Genomic DNA, 12,081 nt, shown 5'->3' on the forward strand with positions numbered 1-12,081 from the left:
AATTACAGTATGTCTTAAGGCATGTATGCATTGCACCTTAAACTCTGTTTGACTTAATTTATATATCCTTTATGAAAATTTAGCACTTTATGAAAATTTCGAGGGCATGACCGTGGTGATGTACTGGATGCTTAATTGCATACACTAGAGAGAATTGCGTTTCTTTAAGTACGAAATAGATTGCAAAATAAACTTGCATCGGGTAGCTACAAAAACCGAACAATAGAATGAGTATCTTAGGTAGAACCGGGTTTTAAGGTTATTTAATTTACTCATAATTAATTATTATGCTGCCTGCAAATTTTTTTCAATCTGGCAATGACATATCATCTCGTGGTTGTTCTTTTTGACAATTGCAAACCTCCAGGCAGCTGTATGCTCTGTCGACTTGCTTATATATTTTTTCAAAATTATTGTTGATCTCGGCGCAAAATGCTGGAATTTGTAGAAGTGAACTGCAATTTCTCCATTAGCCATAGAAACGTCGAACGCGTGGGCTTGGCATTCCTCAATTCAAATAGATATAATGCCACTACTGATGAGACAACGGAAAGCAACGATGAAGCGTCGGAAAAGTTACCTGAAGAATTCGCGGTGGATGTGGACTACCTGAAATCACTTGATCCCAAAGAATGGAAAGATCATGATCACTATGCAATACTTGGTTTAGGAAAATTAAGGTAATGAGAACAGTTTTTCAATGATTTGCACTATATAGCTTAAAATCGGTTACAGGTTTATAGCCACAGATGACGATATACGGCGTGCTTACAGGCGCATGGTTTTGATGCATCACCCCGACAAGCGAAAAGCGAAAGGTGAAGAAGTAAACACCGATGAGGACTATTTTACTTGCATTACTAAAGCTTACGAAATACTCGGTATGTTTAAAAGAAAATATTTAATATCGTATTGTGTGTAATAATACCCATTCATGTGGTATAACTAAAAGGCACGCCGAAGACGAGACGTGGCTATGACTCTGTTGATCCCGAATTTGATGATTCATTCCCATCTCAAGCGGAGATCGATAACAATTTTTATGGATGCTTTAACAAATGTTTTGACTTAAATGCACGCTGGAGCGAAAGGAAAAATGTGCCAAAATTTGGTGATGAAAATTCGAAACGCGAAGAGGTGGAAGAGTTCTATAGTTTTTGGTATGAGTTCAAGTCTTGGCGTGAATTTAGTTATCTGGACGAAGAGGACAAAGAAAAGGGGCAAGATCGAGATGAAAGACGTTGGATTGAGAAGGAAAATAAAGCACTCCGTATTAAAAGGAAGAAAGAAGAAATGATGCGTATCCGTGCTTTGGTTGATTTAGCTTACAATAATGACAAACGCATACAAAAGTTTAAAAATGAGGAAAAGGAAAGAAAATTGGCGGCAAAGCGAGCGAAAATGGACGCTGCTCAGGCACAAAAAGCTGAACAGGAACGAGCCTTACGAGAGGCTCAGTTGGCAAAGGAACGTGCGGAGAAAGCAGAACAAAAACGCATTGAACAAATACGCATCGAGAAAGAGCAAATGAAGAAGGCACTCAAGAAAGAGCGAAAAATTTTGCGCGATAAATTAAAGGAGTCTAAGTACTATGGGAATAATGATAAAGAAACCCTTAAAAATATGGAAGGCTTGGAAAAGATCTGTGAGGCATTAAATTTAAATGAATTGCAAGAGCTTAATAAAGATATTGAAAAGAAGGGACAAAATGCATTCTTCTCCACATTGAAAATGGTTGAAAAGAAAATTGCTTCTGAATTGGAGGAGGTCAATCAGACACAACAAAAAAAGACTACAAAGAACGATAAAGATGTAAAGAAGAATGATGTGTGGAACAATGAGAATATGCAATTGCTTATCAAGTCTGTCAATTTATTCCCAGCTGGTACGTCACAGCGTTGGGATGTTATTGCTGCTTTCATTAATCAGCACTCCACTTCTGGTATGCCAGTCAGCGCACGCGATGTGCTCAATAAAGCCAAAGCAATGCAAAATAGTGACTTCTCGAAAAGTTCACTTAAAGCACAGGCTAACGATACTGCTTTCGAAAATTTCAACAAATCCAAAAAGGAAGTGCAGACCTGCAATGATATTACAGTTAATCAACCAGTTACGAATAATGTAAACCATGCTGATGGCGATGCAAGTACAAATGGTAATAAAGAGCAGAGTGATAACGATACAAAAGCTGTTACTAAGCCAACTCCAAACAAGCCAACGGTTACGCCTAAAACGTGGACAAAGGAAGAGCAAGCGTTGTTGGAACAAGCTATCAAAACTTATCCAATCTCAACTCCCGATCGCTGGGATAGAATAGCGGAATGCATACCGAATAGGACCAAGAAAGATTGCTTGCGTCGTGTCAAAGAACTTGTAGAGCTGGTGAATTCGAAAAAAGAGGCGCAACAATCGGTAAAATGATTAAATAATACACACAAGCATGATTATTTATTTGTCCCTTTAAAGGATTTTATGTAATATAATTCAAATAAACACACGTTAAATCATATAGAGAGAAATAGTATTGTGATTAATGGCGCATTATACTTGTACTTTAATGGTGACAATCAAGCACTAGTTAGTTGTGAAGTGTTAATGTCGCTAACAATAAAATAAAACAGCTTACTGACAGCCGATACATTTCGTGGTTAACTTATTGTACTAATTTATTAGCGAAAAAGTATATTTCTCATGCGTAAGTATTTGTTAGGGTTTGATTGAAATAAGTAATTGGAGAAGTTCCGAAACATTAAATGAAAAGTACACTTTTCCGCGATAAAATAATACCAAGAAGAAAGCTTATATCTAAGATGAATTTTTTTCTGTAAAAAAAGATATTTTCATTAGTGTCCAAATTACATTAAAAACAATTTCAATCATTGCTATCTATTGGCAATGCACAAATGAAGTTTTATGTGCAATACAAAATATGTGTTTCAAAACAATTTATATTTGTTGTGCATTTACACGGCCCCCACTGAGTTTCAAATCAAATGCCTCGGGATTAGCTAAAGGGTCCAACTCTGCAAAAAGATCCATCCAATTAGTAGACTTCGTTGTTTTAGCTAGAGTTTCAGAGGTGGTCTTTTCTGTTGTATTCATATTTTGAGCCGGTGAATTCATGGTATTTGGTTTGACGTTATTATTATTATTACCGATCTGACCAAGTGGCCATAGGCCAGACCAAATACTTTGGTTCGTAGCTGTATTGCTTTGGTCAATTGGCTCGGATGGTATTATATGTTCATCATCAACATTAGGCGTCAATTCAATCAGAGTGTTATCATTCGCTGCAACAGTCTCCAATATATCAGTTTTCGCATCTTTATTTTCGCTTTGTTTATGCTTTTCATCGCTATATTCACTCTGTAACAAAATAAGAAAAATAATTGATTTTAATATGAAAATAATAAAGCATCTTAAATGGACTTGGCACTTTCCACATGCCAAAAACTAAATTGCTGCAATGTTCAATATAATAATTAGTGCTATTCATATTTTATAGATTTATTTCCATGAAAGTCCGTTTCTTAAAAGTCCCTTGTGGGGATCATTACAAGTCCTTGGAGATTCATCTAAAATCAATCGGACAAGAGAAACTAGTTTTATTATTAGATAATCTTGTGCCTGATCGAGTCTTTTTTTCAAAATTAACAATATGGCGGCCTCAGGAAATATTTTTCAGATTTTGAGGAAAAAACCGACAATTGTTAAAAAAAAATCGAAATTTTTGAAAAAAAAAAAAAAAATACCAGTCTAACGGTTAGACGCGATAGAAGTGAAACCTTCCGTAAAACAAACTGAGAGAGAATAAGACGAAAGCAGCATTAGGAGCGGGATAATTATAGGTTCATTATAATATTGCTATAAAGTTCATATTTTATTTTCTTCATTTTATTATTATTCATCCTCAATGTTTTCAATTTCAACAAATGATACGAGTGGCTTATGATAGCTAAAATATGATACAAATGCTTTGGTTTCGATGTTGTCAACATATCTTTGAAATACCGCGTCAAATGTTGTTTTTGATCGTGTTGTCGATTCAGTGCGATTGTTACACATTTTTAAATTGAATGTTGTATTGAGAAAGTCAATTGAAGGAACCGCTGTGTCCAATGCAAAATTTACGTTAAAATCGCCACTTAAAATCATTGGAACTTCATCGTAATCTTTTCTAAGTATCCGCGATACTTTTGGTGTATACTTTATTAAATTTTCGTGAATGAATTCCGTGATGCTATTTATTGATTTTTTTTCTGTCGATATTCACGACACTTTTCTGCATTATTTTTCGGCATAATTGCGGTAAATATTTAAAAATGAAAATATTTACGAATATAAAAATACACACGCGGTTGCTATTATGAGCGTCCCCAGCAAAACCTGCGTGACCGAAACTCTAACACAATTACATTTTTTTGAATGTAACAAACACATATGCACGCAGGTTTTGCTGGGGCGTGACCAAAACTCTAACACAATTACACATATGCACTCGTATTTGTTTGAAAATCGACTTTTTTTTGGTTCTCCGTCACCTTTGGAAAATGTGTAAACAGTAAGCAAACTTTATTCAAATATTTTCCCTCATTTTTGCATCAGTAAAATTAAACAAACGCCGTAGCCGAATGGGTTGGTGCGTGACTACTATTCAGAATTCACAGAGAGAACGTCAGTTCGAATCTCGGTGAAAACACCAAAATTAAGGAAAACTATTTTTCTAATAGCGCTCACCCCTCAGCAGGCAATGGCAAAACACCGAGTGTATTTCTGCCATGAAAAAAAGCTCCTCATAAACATATCATAAAATAACTGTATAAAAAAAATTTTTTTCTTGTGATTCGAACCAAGGATTTTGGATCGGAAGCTCACATTGCTAGTCGCTCGGCTATCACGCCATGCTGTCGGCGCTGGCCTAAAAGTTATTTAGTTCGTCGCTACGTTTATATGTAATATTCGTAGCCAAGAGTGTCGCTTTTTCGTTTCATCGAGTCTCAAATCACTCCCAACGATTCTAAAGAAGTTTTCACTTCAAAAATTCTTCGATCGATATATATGTACATTAACGATCTCTGAATAGATTGTGTAGAAATTGAATAGGTGGAATATAATAACGATGATGTAATTGCAAATTTAATCAATATTTTATATTGAGTATAGAAGAAAAAATCCATTTGCCGTTCGGAGTCCGCTTAAAACTGTAGGTCTCTCCATTTGTGAAACAACAGCAATACGCACGCTGCAAATAGGAGGAGGAGCTTGGCCAAACATCTAACAGAGGTGTACGCACCAATTATGTATGTATAGAAAAAACGAATAAGTCAATTGAGAATTTGCAATATGTAAATCACATTGAAGACATCAAAAGCGTATTTAAATTTAAAAATTTACATTAGAAGAACTACATAGTTTTGTTTTGTTTTTTATAATTTAAATGTTGTTGGGCAGGACTGTAGATCCACTAAGCGCCAGGGTTGCTCAAGTTTAGTATTGAAAAATACCTACTTCCACTATGTAAAAGTAGTAGTTTTCTGGTGTATATTAAGATCAAAAACTATGACTTACATTCAAAAAGGAAAATTGGCTTCATTTAAAACCAAATAAAATTGGCAAGTGCATTATTTTTGAAAATATAATCAAGGTCCGAACAGTTCTGAAAAAAGTGTGCTGGTTTCTTATCTGCTCAAAAGTACGGCAGTTAAAAATATGGTGAATATACGAGTTAATTTCGCCATAGGAACAGAGATCGGTATCACTAGCATTTATTTTACAAAGATAGACAACTTCATAAGTCTTTCCATTTAAAATCCAATTATTTCTTTTGATGACTTTAACTTTAAATTTACGTTTGTAAAACCATGGGTTAGCTGGCAGAGCCCCATTTAGTCTAACAAATAGACTAGGGTGCAAATTAGAGAATTCCAAAAAGCCAGAATACCATTCTCTAAATATAATATTGCGAAAACTTTTCAGTGCCTCTTCAACAGTTAACTTTACACTCATAATGGTTCACTCACAATGCTTTTTTGCAGCTAAATCAGCCCGTTCATTAACCTTCATGTGCCCGGCTTACTACATTCGTAGTAAATTGTGAAAAAAAGTGAGATAAAAAAAAATTTTCCGAAACAACAATGCCCGAATTTTTTAGTAGCTTCCTGATTATCAAATCAAAGTCAATTAAGAGTATAATAACACTCGAACTATTATTTGCCTGACCTCTAGACCCTACTTGAAAAAAACATCATCTTGCGGCCGGCTTACTACATTTGTAGTAACCATATAAAATGTATGCAAAATAGTATTTTATAGTTGACTTCAGCTTGAACTAAGAGCATTTATAGGTCTTGTGTTACTAGCAGGTGTAAATAAATAAAATGACAAATTGTGGTCACAATGAACGCAAATCTGCGCAAATATTACCAACCATCTGGAGAAATTACTGTGGATGAACAATTATTTGCTTATCGCGGTCGAACTAGGTTTACTCAGTACATACCCTCTGAGCCTGCCAAGTATGGGATAAAGGTTTGGTTTGCATGCGATGCTAAGTCGTTCTATCCACTCAAAAGTGAAATATATACTGGAAAAAACTCAAATGCTGGTCGAGCAAATAACGTAGGTGAAGGTGTTGTGCAAAGGTTAGTATGCCATTGGGAGAACACCGGAAGGACTATTATTTGTGACAATTTTTTTACATCGCTAAACTTAGGCAAGTATTTAATGTCCAAAGGTCTTGCTATTCCTGGTACTGTTCGTCAAAATAAAACGTTTGTACCATATGAAATGAAGGCTGACCGCAATCGTGCTGAAGAATCTTCCATTTTCGGGTTTCTCGATGGAAAGTTTTCTTTGGTATCTTATGTTCCAAAAAGAGGCAGATCAGTTATAATACTTGCCAGCACACCTTTGACAAATTCAATTCTAGCTGAAAAGAAAAACAAGCCGCAATACATCCTTGATTACAATGCAAACAAAGGAGGCGTCGACGTAATGGATAAAATGCTTTCTGCATATTCAACGAAACGCAAAACATTGCGTTGGCCCTTGGCCATGTTTTATAACATGCTGGAAATACTTGCATCATTCATCATTTACTCGGAAAACAATCCATATAACCGTCGCACAGACGCGCGACGAAAGTTCTTGCGGAGCTTGTCTAAGCAGCTTTTTATGCCAGCAATTGAAAAGCGCTCTCAAGTTCCCCGGGTGCTGGGATTCCATCAAACACGTAAAACTATCGAAATGGCAGTGGATCGATCCCTTTCTGCTACATCTAATGTTGATTCATCTATTTTACCTTCCAACGATAAACAACCAAAATATCCTGTACCTTGTCAATACTGTGAAATAGGAAGTCGTAACAACACACGAAAAATCTATAGTTGGTGCAAAAAAGCAGTGTGTAATGCACATGCCGAAACATATATTTTGGGAAAATGCTGTTCAACTCCTGAAAATTAAAACATTTTTTGTATTAAAATTATCACCTGAATTCAATATTTTTAAATAAAAAGGTTATTACACACGTACAAGTAAAAAAAAGCAAGTCTTTCTTTCTTAACATTACATTGGTTTTGCATGCAATTACGTAGTTACTACAAATGTAGTAAGCCGACCAGGTACGTAAGTTTTATATCCCGGGCACATGAAGGTTAAAACCGACACCGACATGACCAGGCGTTCAAACTACGTACACACTGAGAAACCTTTAAACCAATTAAAGATAGCGTCACCACAGTTGTTTGAGACTGATTTTTTTTTTAAATCTTTAATCGTCCGTACAAATCCTTTCATATCCGCAACCATTGGCGATATCAAGGGTTTTGATTAGTGTCCACATTTTACCAAAAGTGGAGGACGTGTGCATTTCAAACTTAAAAAATAAGAATTAAGACCAAGGTTTTTATATATACATATATAATTGGTGCGTACACCCTCTTTGGGTGTTTGGCTGAGTTCCTCCTCCTATTGGTGGTGTGCGTCTTGATGTTGTTCCACAAATGGAGGGACCCACAGTTTCAAGCCGACTCCGAACAGCAGATATTTTTTATGAGAAGCCTTATCAGGGTTTACTTTACTTTATTTACATTGGGTCTATTCGATTCGCCAAGCGCTGGCAAGTGGCGAATAAATGAAGCAACTGGAATAAATAAAGAGCAACTGGTATAAAAAAAAGTGCTGCCAAAAATTTCATTTATTTGGAAGCACTTAATGAGTATTACTAAGGCCGCGTGCATACGGCTCTATTTGTGGAACCACATCAAAACTCAAGGCGTAAGAGAAATAATGCAATGTAATGTAGAGTAATGTAAATACTAATAAATATTAATAATAAGTGCGATTACCTCAAAGAACAGCGACTGATCTTTATCCAACGCCACAATGTCGTCGATTTTTTCATCATCGGCAAGACCTTCATTTTGAGTTAGCTCCTTGAGCACACAAAAATCATATTTAGGTTTTTGCAGCAAAGACTTGGAAATTGTTTCAAATGTACTTGATGTTTTCTGTGCGAACTCCTTTAATTCGCTCATATATGAAACCAATGCGTGTGAATACATATTGCACCTGGCCGCAGCTAACAAATCAATCTGGCCAACAAATTTTATCTAATGAATATATTTGTGAGCAAATAAAAAGAAAAAAACTACCCACTTTCTGTATGGAATCCATTGAAAGGCTATCGAAATTATGCTTGGCTGCACGCACATGTGTTTGTGCTGTACGAAATTTGTCCAACCCTTTTCCCGTATCCGGATCTAACTCCGTGCTGGCCGACTTCATCCAAGAAAGCGCAGCACGATATTCAGTGCGTTCTTTTTCCATTGTCTGCAACGTGGCCTAAAAAATTAGCAATAAAATATTTCCCATAAACATCCAATACATATATTGAATTATATTATCACAACAAAAATACCTGTGTATCGCGTACCGCTCTGCTTCGAAAAACCTCAACTTCGTGATGCAGTCGTAGCAATGGTACACGCACACACATACGCTGTTGCCCACTGTACGAAACAGCCTTTCCCGTATTTGTAATACTTTGACCAGTAGTCTTGCTCCGTTTTCCTACTTCTTTGAGAAAACGTCCGAACACACATTCCTCCTGCGACAAAATACACAATCTTTCCTGCAGCTGGTCAATGATTTTTCCCAATTCAAAGCTGGTGTTTGCTATTGACTTGAACACCTCGATTTTTGCATCGAGATCTGCATCCGAGGATATAATGTATTCATCTTCCTTGGTGCCAAGTTTACGTTGCACGGTTTTTTTCGTTATCCAAAATTGATGATGCAGCATAGCAGTTTATCTTCTTGGAAAAATATATGCACTTTAGCCGTCTATGTGAAATTATACTGGTGCTCTGTCATTAAATGGCATTATTAGCACGGCGCCTGCGCGTAAATAAATTAAAGTCAAAATTTGGAGTGATACCATATTTTAAGCACTATTCGAGTGCATTAATATTCACGACTTTTCTTTTGTTCTGAATTTTTTTTTTTGTTTTGTTACATTATATAAGCAATTATTATATTTTATTTAACTGACGGAAATGAATTTCGAAGTTGTTGGCTTTCATTCAGATGACTGCGCCTCAAAAGTATGCAACAAATATGGATTTCCGGTTAAGAGCGTCAGACTTGCCGTATTATGAAAGAACAATTTTTTCAAATTTCCTTTTTCAAAGCAACATAGAAATATATACAATGTAAAGTAGTGGCTCCTCTACTTTTCTTATATATAATAATAATAATATTATACATTTTTAAGTCCTTTACAAAATGCCTTCGGCAATTAGTCTATTCAATTGCCTAGAAAAGGCAAAAATTGTGGGGTGCCAATATACTTAGTGAGAATTCACTGCACTCAGCTCTGCTTTTAGCAATTCACCCTATCCGTAGTTCATTCGACTTCTCAGTATCTACAGTTATTTGCTGAGGCCTCATGAAAAAATAACAAATAAAAAATTTTAGGTTAAATATAATTAATAAAAGGAAATAATAATTATATATATATATATAACGGCAAGTTTTAAGCGGCAAGTAAAATAGCTTGGATTTTTAATATGATATTTATTTTTTCTGATGGCTTTTTCCACTTCATTCCAAATAAAAGTTATTCCATATAAGAAATAAAAATAAAAAATATACGTAATAATATTAAAAAGGAATCAACTCCGGTTTTTTATATATTGCATTTCTTAGTAAAAATAAAATTAAGTGGTCGGCAAAATGGAAACTGTTTTTAGCGGTGACTAGAGCAATCCAGAGTTATGCTGCTCAGGTATGGGGAAACTCGTTGTTTGAAGAAGTAGACAAAATTCAACTTTATTTTTTAAAAAGGGTACTTCATCTCCCGAGTAATACGCCATCTTATTGCATTCTCTTGGAGACAAATGTTCCAAGTTTTCATTTGTATACACTGCAGCTTAAAATATATATTCAAAACGTTATTTGAATATGATAATAGATTGCCTCATATACTATCAAAAAAGATTTTAGAAAAACAGATATTTTGGGTTGAAGAAATTAGTAATCTAGCACAAAAGTTAAATATAACATGTAACTGGGGCACTTCAAATAAAAGAGAGTGGAATAGAAATATAATTTCAATAATAGAAAATCTTCATGATTCGAATATTCGAACTTTATGGGAAAGGGCACACCAAAGCGCCCGATTATATAAGGAATTAGACCATAACAACGCCAGAAGCTATTTAAACGATAATACTGGAATCTATAAAATTATGTGGATTATGAAAGCCAGATGTGATTTAATATACTTGGGAAGCCAAAGGGATTTAAATTGCACTTTATGTAACTTAAATGAATTAGAAGACATCACACATTTCTTAGGAAAATGCCCGATACTTAAAAGAATTCGTCAAAGATTTTTTGGAAAATATAGTTTAAACCGAGATGAAATCATAGACATTTTAAATGGTGTTGGCCATTCTGGATATAATAACTTATTTAAGTTCATCACTGGTGCTATAGAATATAGAAAATTAATTTTAAGCGAATTCAATACATAGTACCATAGTAACATACATATGTAAAATGTAAGATTTTGTTTTTTCTTTTTTCTTCCGACAAACGACCTAGTGTCACTGTCGTACGTTCTAATGTTAATGAATAAAAATGAAATGTAATGTTTATTTTAAGAAAGTCGAACAATAAATAATAATAAATAATATATTGCATTTGTTATATGAAAAACCCGCAAGAGCCGTTACCATATAATGCACGTATTTATTTATTTATTTTTATATCAAAACAAAATTATTTTACTTGTACCTCATTTGTGGAAAAAGAGTGATTACTTAAAAATAAATAAATTACTTAAAAATAAAAAGGATGTTATACATATTCGGCACTGCCTTAAAATTCTTTCACATTTCATCAAAATAAAATATCCAATAAAGGTAAATGACTATTTTTATGTTAATATTTGGTGTGACCGCCTGCACCGACAGCAAATCCGCCCTGAAAGCAATTCTAAACCCTCTATCCAATTCATAGAGTAAGAGATACGCTCCTTAAAGCCTCCTCATCATCGGAACGATATTAAATTTTCTGTGTGTATTCTTAATTTAAGAAAAAAATAAATAAAAAAAACCGATTTTTTTTTAATTCAAACTGTATATAACCCTTTAACTTCCAAAATTTCACTGTTTTGTGGGGCTGTTTAACAGCTAATAGCGGCTTTCCTCAAACTCTGTTGGCTGTTGGGTTATATAGCATTATTTTTGCTTCATCACAAAAAGAGTTAGAGCAAAAAAAGTAATCAACGTTAGTTTTCTATAATAATGACTTTTTTTTTGAAAATTGGTTTTAATCCTTTTCATCACCGCACGAAATGCGCGATGTACTCAAAATACCATAATCCATAATACCCTGCGTCGGGTAAAGTCTTGGGTGTTTGTTTTTAAAAATAATGTTACACGATTACCAAAATTATTTATTCTCCTCAAACTTTAACAAAAAAAATAATTTATTCCGTTCTTGGTGATATAAGAGAGTTTTTTGTTTGCGGATTATTCAGTCGAATGATGCAAAAGGGAACTCTTCGGTCTA

At 34.6% G+C, this 12,081-nt stretch overlaps 2 protein-coding genes across 2 annotated transcripts; one reads left to right on the forward strand and one right to left on the reverse strand.

The window, feature by feature from the left end:
• The first annotated feature begins 336 nt into the window (after positions 1–336).
• Positions 337–2,652, forward strand: LOC129242985 (dnaJ homolog subfamily C member 2). Its single transcript, XM_054879981.1, has 3 exons — positions 337–680; positions 736–881; positions 953–2,652. The coding sequence occupies exons 1-3, from the start codon at positions 433–435 to the stop codon at positions 2,419–2,421; spliced, it is 1,863 nt and encodes a 620-aa protein (XP_054735956.1). The 5' UTR covers positions 337–432; the 3' UTR covers positions 2,422–2,652.
• Positions 2,445–9,580, reverse strand: LOC129242986 (islet cell autoantigen 1). The gene is made up of 4 exons (XM_054879982.1): positions 8,921–9,580; positions 8,659–8,844; positions 8,349–8,594; positions 2,445–3,366 (listed from the first exon to the last, which is right to left on the reverse strand). The coding sequence occupies exons 1-4, from the start codon at positions 9,302–9,304 to the stop codon at positions 2,947–2,949; spliced, it is 1,236 nt and encodes a 411-aa protein (XP_054735957.1). The 5' UTR covers positions 9,305–9,580; the 3' UTR covers positions 2,445–2,946.
• Positions 9,581–12,081: the final 2,501 nt, after the last annotated feature.

This window comes from Anastrepha obliqua, chromosome 3 (genome assembly GCF_027943255.1).
Source record: "Anastrepha obliqua isolate idAnaObli1 chromosome 3, idAnaObli1_1.0, whole genome shotgun sequence".
Taxonomy (NCBI): Eukaryota; Metazoa; Arthropoda; class Insecta; order Diptera; family Tephritidae; genus Anastrepha; species Anastrepha obliqua.